The 23799-nt window shown below is 34.6% G+C and overlaps 1 protein-coding gene across 1 annotated transcript in view; it reads right to left on the bottom strand.

The window, feature by feature from the left end:
* Positions 1-23799, bottom strand: part of DPYD (dihydropyrimidine dehydrogenase) — a gene marked incomplete at both ends in the record, with an annotated part of 932092 nt that overhangs the window by 516870 nt on the left and 391423 nt on the right. Inside the window, 2 exons of the mRNA XM_080690443.1 lie at positions 14988-15157; positions 17268-17375. Of these exons, the coding sequence (XP_080546569.1) occupies positions 14988-15157; positions 17268-17375 (278 nt within the window). The remainder of the gene's footprint in view (positions 1-14987; positions 15158-17267; positions 17376-23799) is intronic.

Consider the following 23799-nt stretch of genomic DNA (forward strand, 5'->3'; position numbering starts at 1 on the left):
CTATTTAAACTAAAGTTTTAAATATTTGATGATGTACATAATTAGTATATATCACTTCCCCATTTTATTATTATTATTATTATTATTATTATTTTTTTTTTTATTTTTATTATTTTTTTGTTGTTGTTGGTACTGAGGTTCCTGGAAGCCCTTCTACCTCCGGTATACACTCCCACGGGCTACACTCCCAGACCTATTTTTTTTAACTTTTTTATGTGGAAACAGGGTCTTTTAAGCCAGCGAGGCTGGCTCTGAACCAGCGCGATCCTCCTGTCTCCACCTCCCAAGCGCAGGGATTACAAGCTTGCGCCACCACGCCCGGCTTATATCACTTCCCCATTTATTATTGAATTAAAAAGTTAGTGATAGAAGAATAATGGAGATAGCCTGGAGGTATAACTCAGTAGTAGAGTGCTAGTTTAGCATGTGTGAGTCCCTGGGTTCTCACTACTAGGTTCCCCAAGATTGCAAGAAAAATATAAATAAATAAATAAATAAATAAATAAATAAATAAATAAATAGATAAATAAATAAACAAATAACAGATATGTAGCATATTGGGGTAGTAAATAAATAAAACATTGCATCTAAAACTGCACTATTTGGACACAAGATTAAGGGTGAGTGGAACTGAATCAGGTTTGAAACCTGCTTATTTGGGATATATTCTTTGTTTATAAAATGGAGTGAAAAACTTTAATTGGCATAGGGTGGTATTTAAAACAACTCATAATGTCCTTAAACCAGAACTTAGCCTATAGAAGTCACAAGTCAAAGCTCTTTAGTTATAGTTGTTCTTCTCTGAATCCACCCCCCATCATCCTTCAATATCACTTAGCAATGGGACCATAATTTCAAGGAAAAGGTGGTCCAATAACAAATATTAAAAAAAGAACAAAAATGTGTCTTAGATTCCTTTCTAATTCTATATAAATAAAATTTCATGATTTCTGGAAAGCAAACCTTTTGTGAATAATTCAAGTAATGAAATAAATATGGGACCAGTCGGCAAGGATGTATTTTCTGTACCACTTTTGTCATATTTGTGTAAGTAGCACCTTATAACTTATCAATATAAACTAGATCATTGTGTTTCAAAAATGTCAAGTGATGCTAAATTTTAATGATAATGTCACACTTGATTGAATAGCAATGCCAAATGTTTATTGTTTGAATAAATCAATATACCATGTGTATTTATAATAGTTCTACTTTTTGTGGAAGGCACAAATAAAACACAGACATATGCTGTGCATGTTGAGAGATTGATTCAGAATCAGTTTTGTCCTATTCTACCTTTCTTTTCTAGTAATATTTAATATCCATTACTAATACCACAATAATGTCTTAAACTTTTTTGGCAAATTTGCTGTTAAATTTGGAAGGAAAAATAGATACTGATTAGATACTATTGAAAAATCTAAAGTTTTTAATGTTTAAAGTAAAAATTATCACTGATTTAATACTTGAATGTGTTCTTATTATGGGTTTGACTTTTGAGAACTTAAAATCCATGTATAATTATAAACATAAAAATGTTTTTTTAAATATGCCCAGCTCACATCATAATCTTTTAATGCACCATGGTTGATAACTAGTATTCAAATATTTAGCTTTCTTGCCAACTGTCTGATAATGCACAGAAGCTGAGCAGAATGAACACTGGCCCCCACAGAGATTATTCTGGACTTCTGTTTTTGAAACCTTAGAGATATTCTTTACTTTCTGAAGTCTGTAGCGCTAGACTACTGGGTTGCTGACATAGCTCACACTGCTTGCTGAAATGATTTTGCTACTAAATAAATTGAGACATTTCATTTAACTTAAAAAACGGGAAATGTTTTAAGGGAAGATAGGAAGATATCATTTGAACTTATATATTAATTTGAGAAGTATCAATATGATATTGGGGGAAAATATCACAATGACGATAAGATTTATCATAGAAAATAAGAAAATATTAAAACTATGTTTCTGTCACGCTGAACATCATATGATTATGATGTTACAATAATAAAAATAGGAAAATATTAAAATAATGAGCATACAGGATAGGTAAGTTATGTGTCAAGTAAAATTAACTTTGCATTCATTGTGAAAAACATAGAAATTTGCTCTCGCTATTTAATCTTTTTATCAACATAAAAGTAATAAATATTGGCAATGGGTATTTTACATGTAAGTTTTCATCTTTTCATAGAAGATATTTTATGATGCCATATCTTATTACAAAAAGTATTTTGCTTCAAAACAACTTTCTACCTCTGTTGTGGCTCAAAAGAATAACACAAATTCGGGGATGATCATGATTTTATCAGGCAATACACTTCTTGTCAGACTCACCCAAGTCCCCATGTATGAAGAGGCATAACAGGTTGAGCATTCCTAATATGAAAATGGAAAATCAGAATGCTGCAAAATCCAACTGACATGAAGTCACACATGTGAAATTCTACCCATGACCTCATATGACAAGTTGGAGTCAAAAGACAGGTACACTAAAAAATATTGTTCAAAATTACCTTCACCTATGTGTATATGGTATATAAAAAACCATTAAATTTCAGAGTTGGACTTGAGTCCTATTCATAAGCTAGTCCATTATGTATATAAAAATATTCCAAAATTTAAAAAAATAAAAAAAATCTGAAATATTTATGGCTCTATGCATTTCAAGTAAAAGATATAAACAGAGGCTGAAAGAAAAAATATATTAAATGTTGACAAAGAATGAGTAAAACCTTAATTTGACTAAAACTGAATTCAAGTGGTCTTCATTTTGTAAGAGGAAAGTAACTGCAGTGCACAGTATATAAAAGCGTGAGACTTTATGACTCTCAAGTCTGAATCGCAACCAAGGCAAAATGGACAGAAAAGGATGTAGTCAATGTTCAAGAGGTTGGCTGCATACAGATATTCTTTGGTGGGAAAAGGAGGCTCCAGTTTCCCAGGCTTAGTAAATACAGAGGTTCTTTAAAATCATGAACTATAAGAACTAAGGGATGGAGTTGTGAATCCAATATTGTAAATGAGTTAATGGAGATCCCTGGAATCCAGAGAAAGTGTGAATTGGGAACAGAGGAAATCTACCTCATGAAATGGACTGGAGAGGAATAGAACACATTACCTCAAGATAAAAAATAAAAAACTAGCCGGGCGTGGTGGCGCACGCTTGTAATCCCCGCGCTTGGGAGGCTGAGACAGGAGGATCACGCAGGTTCGAAGCCAGCCGCCCTGGCGTAAGAGACCTTGTTTCAAAAATATAAAATAGGTCTGAGAGTGTAGGTCTGAGAGTGTAGCCCAGAGGTAGAAGGGCTTCCAGGTACCCCAGTACCACCATAAAATAAATAAATAAATAAATAAATAAATAAATAAATAAATAAATAGATAAATAAATAAATAAAACTAGCCAGGCGCGGTGTGCACACTTGTAATCCTCGCGCTTGAGGGGCGGAGACAGGAGGATGGCGCTGATTCAAAGCCAGCCCCGCTGGTTTAAGAGACCCTGTTTCCCAAAATAAAAAAGTATAAAATAGGTACGGGAGTGTAGCCCAGAGGTAGAAGGGCTTCCAGGAACCCCAGTACCACCAAAAAAAAAAAAAAAAAAGGAAAAAACTAAAATAGCAAATACAAAACTCTTTAAGTACAGAGAGAGTATCTTAGGAAATTTCCTATCCCCTGTGTCCAGAATGATATTCAAATAGACAGCAGTAAGAAAAAGCAAATGAACATCTAGGCACTTGTGAAAAAAAAAAATCAGAACCTATAGCAGTCCACAGGCCACCTGGAGGAGCATCAAGATAGGATGCCCCTCTAGAAAGGACTGGCCCATAGGAGACCACCCAGCTTTGTTTACCAGGATGAATGGCACATTATCATGAACACCTGGATGATATTCAAATTCATGAAAGGACAAAAAAATAAGTAGTAAATCGAATGGATGGCTACTAAACACCCCTCCCAATGCAGGTAACACTGAGCATTGTAGAAGATAGTCATATTATCCTATATTAAGACCTAGATTAAATACCATCCTGTATTAAAAGAGCAATAGAAAAGAAAATGGTGTTGCTCTTCAGTTGCTTGCTACAATGTCCTCAGAAAATAATGGTCTAGATTGTCCAATGGCTCCAGCCACAATGCAGAGGACCTTAATATTTTGCTATTGAACGTAACCAGCTCCCGATGTTAATGCCTTTTAATACACAATGTTCATCAGTGAACATTAATAATCATAGCAACTTTGTGAATTTGGTATGTTAATGGTTCTATCCATGGCCTGTATGTTTATTCCTTGTTTGATGAAGTTTCTCCTTATTAGGAACATTGTACATCAATGAAACATGCAAACCTCTCTTATTCTTATCTGCACCAGTAAACACTCAAGGGAATAAAGCAGTAAACACCTATAAGGTTCCACTTTTTTTAGGTTTAAGAAATGAGTTTGTCACTTTCTTTTCACACAGTAGAAGGAAAGTAAAAAAAAAAAACTTTTTTTTCTTAGCTCTGATTTTCTCCTCAATATTCAAGAAAGATATGTGGTTGATGCTGAGTGAAATGAAAATAGTGTGCTATAGCATGCAATAATGATCATCATTTTAATGATTAACTTTATGTAATGTGATGATTTGGTCTGATTAATATTACAGGCATCATACTGTAGAAATTATGAAACAACTTAATTTACTATAATTAAAAGCATGATGTCAACTCATTTTTAGATTGCATATAGCCAAAGTAAGCATAGGTTATAAACTATAATGAGCTGAACTGAAAACCAGCATATATTAAAGTCTAAAGTAACTTCTCATATGGCATAATTTAAGAAGCAATATGAAGAAACAATATTCTGTGTAAAAATTATACTTCAAGCCGGGTGTGGTGGCACATGCCTGTAATCCTAGTACTTGGGAGGCTGAGACTGGAGGATCACAGGTTCAAGGACAGCCTCAGAAAGTGGTGTGACTTTCATCAACCTGGCTAGACCCTGCTTCAAAATAAATAAAAATGAAATTGGCTAAGGGTGTAGCTTGGAGGCAGAATGCCCTGAGGTTTAATCCCCAGTGTCAAATATATATATATATATATATATATATTAATATAACTAGACATATATATGGATATCACATATACATATATAAATGTATGCATCTATATGTTTATATCTGTATGTATGTATATGTGTATATTTACTCAAGTAGCAATGCATTTAATGGTTTATCAATTCAATAAAACCCACACTTGAAAAATATTATTTAAAATCAAGATTTTTGGCATTCTTTGGCTAGTATTAAATCTGAAAACAGTATTTCATCACTAAATTACCATATATGCAACCAGTATTTAAACCTATACAGTCCTATCCATGCATACATTTAATTAAGTATTATGTAAATGCTAGAGTGTTAGGTGCCCTAGTTAATTATTCCTGCCTTAAATATCTCACAGAGGCAGAAATCATTGTGATAATATATGAGAAAAATCTTTGCTTGACCCAACTTTAGGTTCCTAAACATCTTCCTAGTCCTATCTGTGCATGTCCTTATAAATTCCAGATTAATCACAAAACCTGATAAGTCAGTTTAGCATAAAGTGATATCTGATCACCCTCTGTTTCTGATCTATTTTCTTATTCTCTGCCATACCTGATATCTGAATACCCCAGTCTGTCTTCATAAAGAATCATATTAGGTAAGTGTGATCAACAGGATTAAACATGGTCCCTGAATAGTTTATTGTTTTATTTTATTTTTAACATTTTAGCCATGACTTTATTTCCTGCTCCTTGGCTATTAATTCCTATTTGCTCATGCTGTACTGGGAGTAATCAGATAGCAAGGGTAAATGGTTTTTGCTTAACAGATTTAGCACAATTCTTTGCTAAAACTGGATTTTACAAGGAAGTGCTCGAGGGGCCTAGAGAAGGTTCAGGAACCTGGCTAAAGGTTAGTCAAGCAAAAATCTTTGTCTTGAGTAAACACTGTGTATTTTAATGGCCCATAAATGGATATTTTACATAGCAGCAGTGCAGGTCAAGAAAGGGCAGAACAGAAAAAGTACCATATATGCTCATTTCGAAGCTAATCTTAAAGAATCCATAGGAATTAATCATTAAAAAGGAATTAGATACAAAAAAGTTCTGGTATGAAATTCATTCTCTCCCTGTGGAGAAGAAATGTGTACAGAGTTGGTAAGGGAGTTTGTCTTAAGAATAAAAGTGACTTGGTTACATCTTGTAACCATGCAACTGGAAATAAAGCACTGGCATTTGCAAGTGGGAGAGTAGGAGAGTTCTTGTGTGCAAAATGCCCCAGGCAGCATTTTTGCTATGTTGGCATTGCTATGGTAAACAAACCTGGAAAACATGGGGCCTGGACCTCTGTATAGAATATACATGTTCTGTGTTACATAAGAGCTATGTAACTCTATGAGAAGAAACTGGACAAGTGCCAGAGTTGAAACCGCTTTATTTAATGATGACATGTTAATCTGCACAACATGAGACCTGTGGATGGTCCTGCACTTTCTCTCCTTTACCTGACAGTTGGTGTTTACATGTATGCTGGAAATTATTAAACAAAGCTTGATACAGAGTGCATTCACTAATCATGTGAGTCTGATTTTAAATTACAATCTTCTAGTTATCTTGGTCACCAAAGAAATGAAGGAAGATACAGGAAGAGGGAACAAATTCTGCCAATCTATATTTGATCTCATATTTCTTAATTTGCTACACAGTTGTTTTTAATATTTTATAATTTTTGGCATATAAAGTCACAGTGGAAAGATACAGAGCAATTTGGATAGGTCTATTAGTCTGTGGGCTAAGCTAAAGTGTAATTATTTTTAATTAGGCAAAATGTTTGCTGAAACCACAAGTAGAGGTCCCCTCTTATAGTAAATGCTGTGAAGTTTCATTGTAAACTTTCTAAAACTGAAAAATCTTGAAAATAAAAACTCATGTCTCCACATGAGAGTTCTGTGACACCTTGGGTGAATATAACTGTCTCCTGATTGAGACTTTACTAATTTTCATTGTGTCACTACTGAACTACAAACTCTGGAAATGCAATGCAAGGGATAATTACAAGGCTTAAGAGACATTTTGACATCTATTATAAAATAATACATCTCTTCTAACAAAATTAAAAAGTATGTTTAAACACTATTCATTTGTGATTGATGACATATCCTTAAACCTAAACCCCTCTTATTAGCCCTTATCTTAGATTTTTCCGTAGTCAAGCATTCTTGTCTGTTGTTGGAGTACCTCATAAAATTATGTTCTACATAACTTGGTGTCTTAGCTTCAGTTATTTACTTCAGTCTTGAAACATCTCACTATAAAAAGCCTGTACAAATCAGAATTCTGATTTGTCTTCTTTTCCAACTCCTAGACCTATCTGACTCTAATAACTTTTTATTAATTCTTAACTTTAAAATATATTGCTTTGTCATACTTTTTTGATTCTCAGATATCTCTTAACAGACTGAAGACCATGAATAGCTAACATTTTCAATCTATGTTCAGCATTGGTTTGGTATTGCTTTTTGAGAAACTAAAAATAAAAACAATTTACTGAAAATATTAATTTAAAAGGCATCAGAAATAATTTTGAGGTATATACTTATGCATATGTATAAGACATATATTTTAAATAGATCATATTCATTTAAAGCCTTCCTAGAAAGGTTTCTGTGCTCAAAATATGTCGGTTTATTTAACATGTGCCACTGATCTCCTATATTATATCAAAGACAGTTCTATACTTTGAGTCAGAAAACAAATGAAAGAGCCAATCCACTGAAGTAATGTGCATTTTCATTTGTGGGATGAGTAGAAAGTAATAGCCATCCTATGTGATATATGCTATAGTATCAGGGAGCAATCAAGAGCCATCACCGGGGAAAGAGAAGTCAACTCAGGTGGGCACTAGAGAAGCCTCCAAAGAGAAAAGACATTTGGGATGGGCCTAAAAGAAATAATTCACCTTAAAATACATCATCAAAAACTCATTTGAAGCAGAACAACAGTTACTTTTATGTTTATTCATGTGTGTTATTCCTTTCTTGGAATGGTATATCTCAACCAAGATGTGTATTTAATAAATTATAAAAATACTTTTAAATATTTAAATTTTATAAAACAAGAAAAGAAGAGATTGGAAAGCTGTAGTCAATATTATTAAAGGAAAAGAGGCTTCTAACTTTCACATATAGGTTAATTGAATCATGACAATCATTTTTAAATTATACTGGTGATTAAATCCTGGGGTGTACCTCGGACCTACACCCTAGCACTATTTTATTTTTATTTTTATTTTGAAACAGGATCTCACTAAATTACCAAATACTGCTGGCCTTTAATCTGTGATCCTCCTGTCTCAGTCTCCCAAATCCTGGGATTATGGGCATGTGCGATGGACTGTGCCTGGCTAACCAGTATTATTTCATATAAGGCTTGATAAATAGGTATACATGTGTAAGTGTGTATATGTAGTAACATATATGTGAAAGAAGATTGGAAAACCATTTGGAAAGTTGTACGGGTTTTAGGTAAACATATTCCAGGTTGAAATACATAACAATTCCCACAAAAAATTAAAAATTGTTTGTTTGTTTGCTTGTCTGTTTTTGTGGTACTAGGGATAAAATCAAGGAGCCTTCTAACTGGTTCTATATCACCAGCCCTATTTTATTTCTTATTTTGAAACAGGATCTCACTAAGTTGTAGAGGGCCTTGCTAAATTCCTGAGGCTAGCAATGGATGTGTGATCCTCTTGTCTCAGCCTCCCAAGTACTGGGATTACAAGTGTGAAGATAGTTTCAATAGCTTTTAAAATACATAATCGTAACTAAGCACAAGCTTTGTTGGCTCCTGACTTAGTTGCAGTCGTTTTTATCCCCGTCGCCATCTGAATTATTATTTGTAGTGTTGAATTCTGACAATGTCACCTGTCAGTTTCTTTGAAACCCATATCTTGAATATAGTAGATTTTAATTTACCAGTTGACTTGGAATACATTAATTGCAACATGTTTCTAGTGTAATATTTATAGATACTGCTAAAAGTTTTAGTATAAAGTTGTCATTCCATAAAGAGATAGAGCCTTCCTGTCCAAATTCTATATCACTCACACATTTTTCTCTGAATACTAAAAATAGCAAACTTGGGGAACGGAAGAAACTTTATAAAGCGTGGAAATACAACACTAATTTTACAGATAGACATACTCAGGCTAGGCTACAGAACCTTGAACCAAGTGCTCCAGATTTTAATTTGTTCTTTTTTTGATTATTTTACCTTTCATTTCACATACCTATAGCAACTTTCAAAAAGGTAAACATACAGATTCTTGAAATGACATTCCCCTGTCATCATAAAGTATTAAAGGTATAATTATTATCACAGCATCGGGGGAGTCCCTAACTACCATTAATTAACTTGGTTTGCCTGGGGGGGCAATTTGTATATTTATTTGTTTGTTTGTTCTCAGCTTACCTTCAGATAGCCAATCATGCTCACACACCTCTGAATACTTTCTGTGAAGCAAAGCATCTCAAATGGCATGCAGGTGCCAAATGCGGAGGAGCTGCAAGAAGTCTCACCCTTACTAAGTACAATTAAACCTGTCAGCTTATCGAGGTTATTTTCTAAAAATAGTCCCAGGTTCATATTTCTTGTAATTAAACAAAAACTAGGAAACATTCATTACTTGTAGGAAAATGCATGTTTAGCCAGCAAGATCTAGAGGATAAAACTATCTGTGGATATAGTTTTAACATGATCATTTGGTATTAAAATGTCTAGTAGGAGGCCTATAGGTCATGCCACACAAAAGATCTATTACAGGCTATGTTGTAAGAGACCAGAAATATTCAATTCAAAGGTGCATTTTTCTTTCATATGCAGATGTATTCTTTCAGAGTTTCAGTAACAGATTAAGAAAAAATTGACTAGCAAAATTACCTGGTATGGTAATTTATATTATTAAATAATAAAGTAATATTAATTATCAAGGAAGCTGGCCCTCTGAATAGATAAAACATTTGGAAATGGGTGTATCAAAGTTAAATCAATTACCATCTGGACAGAAAAATAGGGGAAACTCAAGGCATCTTACAGATTATCATAGAGAACCTATAAAAATACAATGGAATTAACGATCTATCTTGTTTTGCTGCTATTTGGAAATTGATTAGAGGTACAATATATTCTTAAATATTTTTGAACATGGTATTCGCTATTAAACAAATTTTGTACTATCATCTTCTCAGTAATAATTAATAAAAACCACAAAGTCCTTCTTCAACCTTATCCTTTAAATTTATCAACTCAAGCAGGTCTGTTGCTTCTTGACCTTCATGCCTCCTTTTAGGGATTCCCAACCGCCTAAAGCATTCCTGCAGTTCTATCTGATCTGTCAACAGCTTTTAATACCAGCATTTTGGGGGATTCTGTTATCCTGTGAAATTTAATCTCACCTATTTAAGCTTGCAGAAAGTACTGGAGGGAATTATTAACAGATTTTCCCTCATCTTCTTAGAGGATAGTGCTGAGTGATTGGCTGGTTTCCCTAAGGACCCACAGCTGAGAAGTGCTAGTTTGTCGGTAGCATCCTATTTAGCATGTGTGTGAGGCCACAAGGGAGGCTGAAAGACATTTGGAATCAGAATCACATCAATATGCTGATGATGTCTCTCTATCTTCATTTCATCAAACCTATATCCTTTAGCATTAATGCTTTCTTAACTAAGATGGAAAGTGCGTCCAAATAGCATACTGCTTATGGCTCTAATTAGACAGCTAGAAACTACATTGATGATACATTATAGTATGGGACTAGCAGCCTCTGCATCACCAGGGAACTTGTTAAAAATGCAAATGCTCAGGCCCACCCCAGACCCACTGAATCAGAAACTCTGGGGATAAGGTCTAGCCATTTATGCTTAACAAGCTTTCCCTGTGATTTTAGTGCACAGTATATTTGAAAACCTCTGCATTAGAGAAATTGGATGCGTTAAGCACTGTAGAATATATTGGGTGGTGCCTCCTACTTGTGTAGATTAAAACATTTCTGAATCCAACATGCATAGTCTCAAAATAATTCCATGTTCATCAGAACTGGCCTCTGTAATAATTAATATTGTCACTGAAGGATAAAAAACTTTTTATATGGTTCTGTGTTCCCCACCCTCAAAAAATGGTATACATATTAGAGAAAAACTCTAAATACACCTGTTTTGTCCATCTTCGTTGACTTTAAAGAAACCAAGTGTGGTTAAAAAATATTCAACTGCGGGTAGAATGTACAGGCTATATTTGGGAAATACAAATTAGTTGGGTCCAATATTTAATATTTAATTTATTTTTTATTTTTTTTTATTTTTTTATTTTTTCGTGGTCCTGAGGATGGAACCCAGGGACTTTCTACCTCTGGGCTACACTCCCTGACATATTTTATATTTTATTTGGAAACAGGGTCTCACTAAGTTATTGAGAGCCTCACTAAGTAGCTGAGGTTGGCTTTGAACCTGCACAATTCTCCTGTCTCAGCCTACCAAGCGCTGGGATTGCAAGCATGCACCATCATGCCCGGCCAATATTTAATATTTAAATTGGTTAAAATGTGCCCTAGAACACAATCGTTGAAATTCATATCATGAGGACAGATGTATGATACACAACCTCCACTCTTCTGATTTCCTAGATTCAGGAGTGTAAGTAAACATTGTAATACTTAAGACCTTAATTGGGTACATACAAATCAAGTAAGGCTATGGTGAATCAACAGTGAAACTCCTATAGTTGCTAGATGTCTTTGATTCTAAAAAAAAGTATAAGAACTAGCCAATGACCCAACCTTGAAAGCTTTGCACACTCTGATAATGCATTACGTATTACTTTGTTCATATTAAGAAATTTTGCCTAAAATTATGATGGACCTTCAAATGCCTACTGTTGTAACAGTCATCTAACCAGGAAGGTTAATAGCAGAAGCCCCTGGTGCTGATTTCCTCCATTAATATTTGTTGAATATTTTATATATGGCACTCATTGTGCTTGGCTAGGCAAAAAATAAGATGACCAAGAGAACATCCTGACCCTTGCTCTCATGGAGATAAAGGTCAAGAAGTTTTAAGAATATATTTTTAAAATGATTTCTTGAAAGCTAATGCTAAAGAAACATCCAAAGATTGTCCTTCTCATTTTAATTAAGCTCCAGATCAACTTGACTTCTATGAAAGCACTACTACATGTTGGTGACCTGTTATCACAAAGACCCGTCACTTTGTCTCAGTCCTTTCTTTATTATGACTCATTCCACTGAGCCCTGGCCTTCTACTGAGCTATGTCTAGATTCTGATCTTTCCTTCTTGTAAGCCAGACTCATTGACCAATAACCTACTTTTTATTCGCCCATCCCCCTCTACTTTTTCTGTTTTTGAACCTCTCCCCCAACCCCTGCGAGTTGAAACTCTACAATAGTAATTTTAAAATTTGCCTCAGATCTTGGTGATTCTCTGCTCAAAACTGTCCAATGTATTCCTCTTTCACTGACCCTAAAAGCTTTGGCCTGATGAATGGCTATAAGACCTCACCCAATCAGACATAAACTGACCTCTCATACACAGTTCTAACCACACTGAATTTTTTTTCCCTCTTGCCAGAAGTCCAGGAGTCTTTCTGCCAAGGGTGAGTACATTTATCTAGGTCTGCAATGATTTTTCTGGGTGCCTACCTTTCCCTGATTTCCTGATTTCTATACTCAAAGCTCATTTCATTAGAGAAGCCTTTCAGGATCACCCTTTGTAGAATGGCAAATTCTGCGTCTCTTCTACCACACCCCCTCGATCCAATAAATGCATATTTTCCTTATGCTCCTGTATAAATAAAGTTTTTTCATGGAATTAATTATCTTTCAATATACCATCGATGTGACAATCCATCTGTTTAATTACTGGGAGTCTTCCTCCACTAAGTACAAACTCCATGAGAGCATGACATTCTGACTTATTTACTATTCAAATTACCTACAATAATGCCTAGTGCATAATAGTTAGTCAACCAATACAATATGGATACATAAGCTACTGAGGATATCAACATTTGTCAGTAATTATTTGCCCTTGTTATTTTGTATGTGTGTTCTACCTAAGACAGAAGAAATAACCACTATTAATTTCTGGTCACTCTTGTTAAAGGAAGATTACTACAGTGTCAGATGTGAAGGAGACTGGTTTTGCCATTCAGGCTTGACTTCTACTACCAACTTCCAAGGATCAGGCTTTTATAATAATAATAAAAGTTTTGTCACAGAAATCAGACCGAGGTTCAAAATATTTAATTTAAAACATATTTCTCAGCTGGGCGTGGTGGCGCACGCTTGTAATCCCCGCGCTTGGGAGGCGGAGACAGGAGGATCGCGCAGGTTCGAAGCCAGCCGCGCGCGCTGGCTTAGGAGACCCTGTTTCTAAATAAAAATATAAAAATAGGTCTGGGAGCGTAGCCCAGAGGTAGAAGGGCTTCCAGGAACCCCAGTACCACCAATAAAATAAAATAAAATAAAATAAAATAAAACATATTTCTCAAGTATTTCTTATTTTCCAATACCTGTGCTATAATATGAGGATATAAAGATGAATAAAACAAGTTACTGTTCCCCTTTAACTTTGGTAAGTCCCTTAATTCAACCATAACTGTTCCTTTTTTATTGGTTAAAAAAATAGGTGATTATACTAATTAATGGCTAAAAGTATACTCCAGATTTTAAGACCACCTAGGATTTTCGAAAAAGTCTAAAAGGGGAGACTACATTGAAAAACACCCAGTGAATAAGAGTTACAACAGAAATCCAACCTGAACCTGTGGTGACTGATGATTCTTTTTTTTTTTTTTTTTTTTGGTGGTACTGGGGTTCCTGGAAGCCCTTCTACCTCCGGGCTACACTCCCAGACCTATTTTTACATTTTTATTTGGAAACAGGGTCTCCTAAGCCAGCGCGCGCGGCTGGCTTCGAACCTGCGCGATCCTCCTGTCTCTGCCTCCCAAGCGCAGGGATTACAAGCGTGCGCCACCACGCCTGGCTAGAGAGATTATTTTAAATGTGATCAATCTATATGTGACAAATTACCTACTGACTTCAATTATAATTCTGGCTCAGTATACAGACTCCAAATATGTTCAGACATTCTAAAGCAAATCAAATTCATAAAACTGATTTGAATAAAATAGGTAATTTATCTTCCTATAAATACATTTAGTGCTCCTTCTCTCAGAACTAATATCCTTCATCAAACAATATCTTTCTTTAATGAAATTAAAATTTGAGAGGCCCGTGGGACATCTAACCAGACCAGGCCTTACCCGAGACTAGTCACCAGTCACATGCCAGAAAGAAATTGTTTCAAATTTGTCATTTTTGTAAGTTAATCGATTATTACATCTAAATAGTGTTTATATTATAGCAGTTTAGAAAATACATGGTCATTCATTCAGTTTGCTTCACAGCAGAACTAACAGACTGTAAGCATGACTAGAGTGTATGTATGTATGTATGTATGCATGTATGCATATATATATATATATATCCAAATACAGTTTATAAATTTAACTATAAAATAATCCTGAGTATTTCTAATTATTGCATTTGCCTGAAGTTTGTACATTTTGTGAAAAATCCCTATTGTTCAGGATGTGAAAAACTTGGTGCCTTCCACTGTTATTAGGTAAAAAGAATATGCTGCAAAAATATTAACACCAATAAAAAAGTACTTGTGTTTTGACAAAAATAAATTTCTCGTGGTATCCAAATCAGTTTGACAAATTTTCTTTCACTTGGAATGCCTGAATTGGAAAAAAAAAGTGTATGCATAACCCAGAAATTCTTAAATTTGCATTTGACAATTTCAAGAAGAGTCTAATGTTTTAAATGAGGGGACTGCACTAGATAACACCTCCCTATTTCATGATGGTTCCATTTTACCTCCTCAGGGACGGCTCTTATATTAACAAAGCCTTTTCTGAAGACGACGGACACTCTGCGGGCACCACAACGCAGAGCGGAGGTTGCACAGTCAAAGGCAGTGTCTCCGGCTCCGAGTACAATCACGGCTCCCCGTATCGATGGCAGTGGAGAGTGACAGGCACACATTCCTGAATGATGAAAGGAAAACCCCATTTTCAAGTAGAGAAACCATTTCTGCATGACAGCTCAAAAGATACTTGTACTCAAAGCAGTGTAAAATTGCATCTTGCCGTTTTCCTGGATGGAGTGTCACTATCAAATTATTCTGCTTCATTGAAAGACAGTTTTATTCTCATTTTAAAAATATGCTCATATATGTAATTTCATAGTCCGTACCTTTAGCTTCCTTTTTCCTTCGAGAAGGATTGCTAGGACACGTTTTGAAGAGTTTGGGTTACAGTAAGCTGGGATGAGTCAATTAACACTATCTTTGTCAAAAACGTGATAAATATTATTCCCTTTGCCTCATAGAATTTGTTTGTTAGAAGAAAGAAGCAATCCTTATAATAATTGGTAGCATTTTACTAAGATCCTTTATTTGCTTGGCAATGCCTATAACGTGTAACATATAGCTCTATTGTACATTATATTTGATAACTTTTAAAATTAACATGTTGAATAAGTGACCTTCACATAACTCATGAGTTTCCTAGAACTAGTTTCTTGAAATAGCTAAAATAAAACTTCCTCCCCTTTTCTGGCTTTGTAAAATTGGGAAATAAAAGAAATATGACTTTCTAACTGTCCATTTCTCAAGGACATAAATGAAAATCTCATATCCATATGAATATCCTTGTTAAAAAAAGGAAAATGCAGGTGTTCTGTATGCATTAGATATCACAGTATTATCAGATTAAATAAAACTGTTGATAAGATAAATTTCTATAATTTTTGAAATGGCACCATAGACAGAATAGGCCTGTAATCTCAGTAAGTATAATCATTTTGTTTGGAAGACTTCGTGTTTGGGATTAGACAATTGGCACTCTGTCATGCTCAGACTATGCTAGGTGCACTATGACCTTCCTGTGAAACAGTTGCAGATGTGCGAGCATCCAGTTCACTGGGGAGGAAGAAAGCGGTGATGACTTACATCTTAACTGTAAACTTGCTCAGAATGATTTCATAAGGAAGGACTCTTGTCTTTAAATTAAAGAGAAAAACATAAGTTATTTTTATTATTTCCATAAGTAATTAGATGCAGAAATAGCTGTAGCTAAGACTGCTTCAAATACATGTTTAAAGGATTTAGATTATCTAGTTTTGGAGAAAATACTAGAGCTTTGAGCCAAAGCATGGCTTAGTTCTAAAGCTTAAGCTATTCTTCTTGGGTATATGAAGTGAGAAGGTGTCTTTCAAAGTGTTTTATTTGGACTTTAGTTTTTTTTATATAAAATGAATAAGACAAACATGAATTAGCAAATAATTTTGCTTGGTCATGCAGCAGGTATTTAAAGATTGTTAACTCATTATTAACCAGGTAATATATTGAAGCACATACCAGATACTGAGATATAAGAAACTATTTCACTGGTTAAAGTAATTATCAATTAGCATCACAATGATAATCTTTATTCTATGTCAACATTGCATAAGTTGAAATTGAATATGAACTGTGACAGAGTATTCTTTCTTTTTTATAAATGCCTTAGAAAACTCTTGCTTACACATAGCAACAAACATGCAGATATTCAACAAGGCATTTTTTCACAATGAGTAACTATAAACCCTAAGTGTTTAGCTTTCTTTTCTTTTCTTTCTTTTCCTTCTTTTTTGTGTGTATGGCACTGGGGATTCAACCTAGGAGCATTCAGCATTGAACCTCTGAGATTCTGAGCTACACCACACTTGAGGCTGTCCATGAACCGTGATCTTCCAGTCTCAGCCTCCGAATGCTGGGATTAAATGGTGTGCCATCACGCCAGTTCACCTGTCTTCAATTTTTTTTTTAAGCATATATTCCGATGTTTGTTAAGGCCTCTTTGAAATATTTTTTTCTGTGATGCAATTTAGAACCTTTATATTATATAATAACAAGTCCCCACCTTTGTGCATATATGGACAAGTAGCTAATTCTGGCAAACTAATAACAGGCTTTATTTTCAACTTTACACTGGTACTATCTATCACTGAGCGTCTAAGAGCTAAACAATGTTCTACTGAGCTTGAGTTTAATATAAAATTATAATACATAAAGCAATAAAACAACATAGAAACATTAAGAACAGAATATTATACCTGCTTTACTGCCTTTGGCTACAAGTGGCAAAAAGTCTTTGGATGTATAAAATCCTTGGTCCTGTGTCAAGCCTTGGAAGATACGGTCTTTATTGGGTTCTGGCAAACCTAATTGATAAAGTTAAAAAATAACATTAGAAAGGACTTTTTCAATTGGATATTATAAAGAAAAGAAAATGCATGATCTTTAAAACAATGTGGTTCTTGGAGAAAAAAGTCTGTAAGTAAATCAACATTAATGGGTCTAGCACAATCTAACAGACCCTACAGTACATCTGTAATACATAACAAAGATTATAAATTACACATTAATTTACATGTATACATAAACAAATATATATTGTGCATATATAGTATATAGCATATATATATTATGGTGTATATACATATACATCATAATATAGATTATTAGGGTAAAATCAGTTTATGTTCTTTATGTTATAAATCAAAATAAGTTTGAGGTATATTAAAGTGCTAAACATTTTTCAAATTATAACAAACTAAGCAAGACATGAATCTATATTTTTCTAATTTATGAATAAGAAAGACCATTCTTAAAATATCCCAAATGAAAAATGTATTATACCATAAAATTTAAGCCACCCTTACATTTCAAAAATATTAAAAAATTAAAAGGTGAACTGGGCATGATGCCACACACCTATAATCCCAGTGCTTGGGAGACTAAAACAGGAGGATTACAAGCTCAAACTAGCCATAACAATTTACCAAAAACCTAAGTAACCTAATGAGAACTTGATTTTTAAAATTTAAAAGGCTGCCGGCCATGGTGGCGCACGCTTGTAATCCCACCGCTTGGGAGGCTGAGACAGGAGGATCGCACAGGTTCAAAGCCAGCCTCAGCTACTTAGTGAGGCTCTCAGCAACTTAGTGAGACCCTGTTTCCAAATAAAATATGTAATAGGTCTGGGAGTATAGCCTGAAGGTAGAAAGCCTCTGGGTTCCACCCCCAGTACCATTAAAAAAAAATTCAAAAGGCTGGAGTAACCAAGTATGGTGGCACATGCCTGTAATCCAAGTACTTGGGAGGTTGAAACAAGAGAATTACAGGTCCAATGCCAGCCTCAGAAACTCAGTAAGATCCTGTTTCAGAGTGAGAAATAAAATAGGGCTAGGGGTGTACCTCAGAGGTAGAATGCCCCTGGTTCAAAACTTAATACCAAACAAACAAACAAACAAACAAAAAGAATAATAAAATAGAAAAGGAAAAGAAAAGGAGAAAAAAGAAAAGAAATAAAGATTGAGATATAGTTTGGAGATAGAATATCCTTGATTTCAATCACCAGTGTTACTACTACTGCTACTACTACTACTACTACTACTACTACTACCAACAACAATAATAATAATAAAAGATAAATGACCACCACCAACAATATTAATAAAAGATAAATGACCAACTGAATGTTTTATCAAATAAAATGACTTCACCATACAAAGACATTTTTCAATATCAATGAGAAGCACATTAACTTTCCAGTAGCTGGGCGTGGTGGCACACGCTTGTAATCCCCGCACTTGGGAAGTAGAGACAGGAGGATTGCACAGGTTCGTAGCCAGCCGCACTAGTGTAAGAAACCCGGTCTCAAAAATATAAAATAAGTCTGGGAGTGTAGCACGGAGGTAGAAGGACTTCCAGGAACCCCAGCACCACAAAAACAAACAAACAAACAAAAAAAAAACCAAAAACAAAAAAAAAAAAACCATTCCAGCAGATACACATAAAATAATGAAATGAGAGAATTCTTTTTGTAGAAATATATATTGGTATTCTACTTGGGAAGCTGAGACAGGAGGATCATGGTCACAGACAGGCTCAGCTACTTAGTGAAGCCTTCTGCAATTTAGTGAGACCCTGCTTCAAACTAGAGAATAAAAAATAGGGTGAGGGGGTGTAGCTCAGAGGTAGAACACCCCTGGATTGTATCCCCAGCACCACCAAATTTAATTTTTTAGAAAATAGTTTTGAATCTGTTCTAGAAAAACATGGACATGTGAATATAAGTTCAATGCAGAAAAATGATCGATGCAAAATATAAAACAAGATAAAATAAAACAAAAAAGGTAAACAACAGAATATACTGAATGAGTAAAATTCTTTTTATTGTCAAATAAAAAGTCAAGAAAGCACAACACAGCCATTGTGATAAATATTTAAAACATGTGATGTAGATTATAGTCACTGCATAGTATTAAATGAATGCTGTTTTTAATATAATTAAATTTTGTAAAAATAAATGATTAAACTATTATCTAAATAGGGATTAATTTTGGTGGTAGGATTAAAAATATTGGGTTTTTTTTTTTTTTTTTTTTGGTGGTACTGGGGTTCCTGGAAGCCCTTCTACCTCTGGGCTACACTCACAGACCTATTTTAAACTTTTTTATTTTTACAAACAGGGTCTCTTAAGCCAGCACGGCTGGCTTCGAATCAGCGTGATCCTCCTGTCTCTGCCTCCCAAGCACGGGAATTACAAGCGTGCGCCACCATGCCCGGCAAAATATTTTTTTAATTATTACCTTGTACCCTAAATTTTTACAGAATGCGTTTATAAACCATATACTTAGAAAAAATTACCAATTTTTTGAAAATGAATAGCAAACTCATGTCATTTTCAAAATATAACCAAAGCACACATTATTGATATTGCTCTATCAGAGGAAACTGGAGAAAAAAATTAATCATAATCTCATAGACACAGGTAGAAATACACAGTTTAATTTTATTTACTGCTCTGACTCACATCACTAATTGCTCATTCCAGAAAGGTAATGTTTATTTTATAATTAAATGTAGATGCTAGTGGACATGAAGAGTAATAAGTAAGGCTGAGAATGTCTTTTGTCACATAAGATACTTTGGTGCCACATCTAATGTGAGTGCTGAGGGTTCTTATGTTGAATGTGGCAGCGATGAACAACTGCTGTCTCTTCAAATTAAGCCAGACATTCTTCTTTGCCTGGCACCCTCTCCATTTCTTCCCCTATAAGATTTGTTTATAGATTATTTTAAGGAGGCCTTCTGTTTTTAAATTTAATTTTTTTCTATGAAGGTTAAGCAATTCACTTGTCTTGCCTTGGCTTCTCTATTCATAAATGATCACAAGACTTTCTTCATCTTCTGATACACAGGTGCATCCTCTTAAGGATAGCAGACAATATTATAAATAATGTGAAGTGATTTATAGAACTTTAAAAAAAAACTAGGTAGAGGAAGGTTATAAAAATGGTAGAGTATGTACTTAAAGATTCACTAATGACACAACAATTTTACCTGAAAGTTATTAAAACATGATTATACCTTTATCTACACTTGGTTAGCCCAAGACATACCTGATTTATCAAGCCAACATGTGCATATGCTGTATATTAAAATTTAAATTTTCCATCTCATCTTACTATCCTGTAGTGATGGTCTACTTTCTATATCACTTTATTTTCTTGCTGAAGCACCAAGCAAGATGGAAAACACACTGAAATGGTATGCAATTTCAAGGTTTGATGTGGTAAACACGTACCTTTATGGCACATCAAAACCAAGGCAGAGAATGGATGTGGTGAAAAAAGTTGCACAGATACTTGCACTAAAATATTAAAAAAGTATTCCTTTACCAAGTCCGGATATTAGCTTCTCTACAACTTGTCATGTTAAGACAGAGAGGGAGCCTGCACTGTTCATTATTTTCTATACCTACCTCTTAAATGACCATTATCTAAGGAAGCGTAAACATTCTTAATAAACATATTACGTTGGCCACAGAACTGACTTTTACTCTCCCACAAGGATGATTTCACCAGAAAAATGCATTGGTAGTTTTATATTTCATTTCCTTACATTTATATCAAGAGTCTGACCAGGATAACCAAGTTAGTCTCCTGTGCTTTCACTCTACTCTGCACTTGCCCCTCTAATGGACTTAACATTGACTGAGTCAGATTCTCCTAGAAAGGTTTAAGAAAATACTGGATAGATGTTTAGACTTACGGATGTTGGCCTAACAAGAGGAAAAATAAGCCAGTAGGTGAGGTGGAGAGAGCCTCGTTATGATTAGGTTCTCTATGCCGCGTACTTAACCTCACCCCAGATCAATATCTCTCTCTTCTCTTCTCTCTCTCCCTCCCTCTCCCCCTCTCCCTCTCCCTCCCCCCCTCTCACGCACGCGCACACACACACGCGCGCACACACACACACACACACACACACACACACACACACACAGTCCCAAGGTCCACGGGGCCTTCTTCTTCCACCTGGGTGGCAGGTCATTCCTTATGCACCTAGAGACAGCACCTGGAGCCCTCTCCTCACGGACACTTTAGTAGACTACTAAACATGATGCTGAGGGCGTCAAGTGCAGGATCAACAGCCTTTGCAATAAATCCTTTCTCTCCATTTACAGCTCTGGCATCTTGTATAAGGCCCTGTAATGATTAGTTTTCTGGGTCAACTTGTTTAAGTTATAACACCCAGTTATTCCATCATATACCGATCTAAATAGTGCTGTTGTGCTTCTTTTTATATGTGGTTAAAATCAATAGTCAATTAACTTTAATTAAAGATTATCTCAAGGATGTGAGTGGGGCCTTGTCCAATCAGTCCAACGGCCTTAAGAAAGAAAAACAAAAACTGAGGTACAAGGTTGTAATATCAGCAACTACCTGAGAGTTCCCAATCTTCTAGCCTATTGTATATTTTGGCTTTTTCATCTCCCACAACTACATTAGCCAAACTACTAAAATAAATTATACCTCTATCTATCTACCTATCTATCCATCCATGCATCCATCCTACTGCCTCTATTTTTCCCAAGAATCTTGAACTTTAGTTCCTTAATATGTACATTCTTCTGCAACTTCACTTCTAAAATAGAAATGATAATTACACTTCTCACATACCTATTATATATAAAGAAAATTTTATTTATGTTTAATATTATATAAATTTTGGTAAATTAGCCAGTAACTGGACAGGATCATTAATGATTAAATTATTTCTGTAGCCTACCTTGCCACATACAAGGTCACATACATTCATATCAAACACAATACTGCATCCATAGAAACGACTATGTATTACATATGCCTATATATACATATTATATATACATATATACATATATAAGCATATCAACACACATAAGCATAAATATGTGAATATATATATGCATATAATGAAAGCTCAAGAAAAATTAGGAAATAAGATAGGCATGGAAAGAATAAAATATAAATCAAAGCAAAGTATCAAACCTGAGCAAATTTAAATAAAGTTCTACAAAGAAAGAAAAATGAGGCAACCTTAAGTGAAATATGAAAGATAATGAAACTTACAAATACTCATCTATCAAAGGGAGACTTTTCTGAGAGTAGGTGGCATATTAATAAATAAGGTATATGTCTATACCAAGAAGATTTCAAAATGATGCTGAAATGGCTTTTTAATTCACCTTGCAGTGGGAGGAAGGGAGTTTATGAATAAAGAGGGATTGACAAAGATTTGACAAACAAGACAGCTCCACATTGTATATTTATGGTGTTTTTTTGTCTTTCCAGAAGGCCAGGCAGAATTTTTTCCCCTAGAACAGTTACTAAAGTTTTTGACATTATTGAGAAATGGAACTTGAAATTAGTTCTCCATTAAAAAAGAGAAAGAAAATTCTGCTCATATTACAAAAGAATTTGTTGAAAATTTATCGACTCCAGGCTCTACTTAAAATGTTTGGTATGTCGAGGGTTTAGATATATTCATTAATTTGATATTAATTAATTCAGATATATTAATTCAATATCCAAAGTAACTTAGTGACACAATTAATGTTTTTATTGTCCACATTTTATATATAAGGTTACTGAGGCATAGAGAAATCTAGTAACTTTGTTGACAGGCAGGTAATAAGTGCTAATTTCTAACCTGGAGTGTCTGGACGTACAGCCCATTCTTACCTTCAAAATGCTACCTTTTCTTATTTAAAGTCATCATGACTTGTTATCCTGTGATTCTTTATTACTAGTGATACCAAATTAACCATTCCATATATATATTGTTTGACTGCAAGGCTTTAGGTATGTGAACAGCACAGAACATGTCTGTGACCAGGTTCCAATCTAGTGGTAGATAAAAGACCAGCTGCATCTCTTGACTACATTTTTTTTGTTTTGTTTTGTGATTATTTTCACTAGTAAAGTTCCTTTCAAAATGTTTTCCTTCTTAAGTGCATTCCCCTTGGGTACCTGCTGGTTATTTTTCAATATTTGATATTCTTTGAAAAATGTATCCCTGGTTTGTTTCCAAAGCACCTCCCTCTGGAACAAAGACAGAATAAATAATGGCAGTGCATGCTGGAGACTATTTCCTGGTGCTCATATCAAGTTTTGCAACTTCAATTAACATTAACAGGATATTAAATATTCTATTACACATTACCATCTGAGAAAGAATAAAGGAAGAACAAGCTTTTAAGGCTTAGTTTGTGGTAGGACCTGTTTAAGAATTACTCAGATCCTATGCCTGCCT

The sequence above is a fragment of the Muscardinus avellanarius genome, assembly GCF_963383645.1.
Source record: "Muscardinus avellanarius genome assembly, chromosome: 3".
Taxonomy (NCBI): Eukaryota; Metazoa; Chordata; class Mammalia; order Rodentia; family Gliridae; genus Muscardinus; species Muscardinus avellanarius.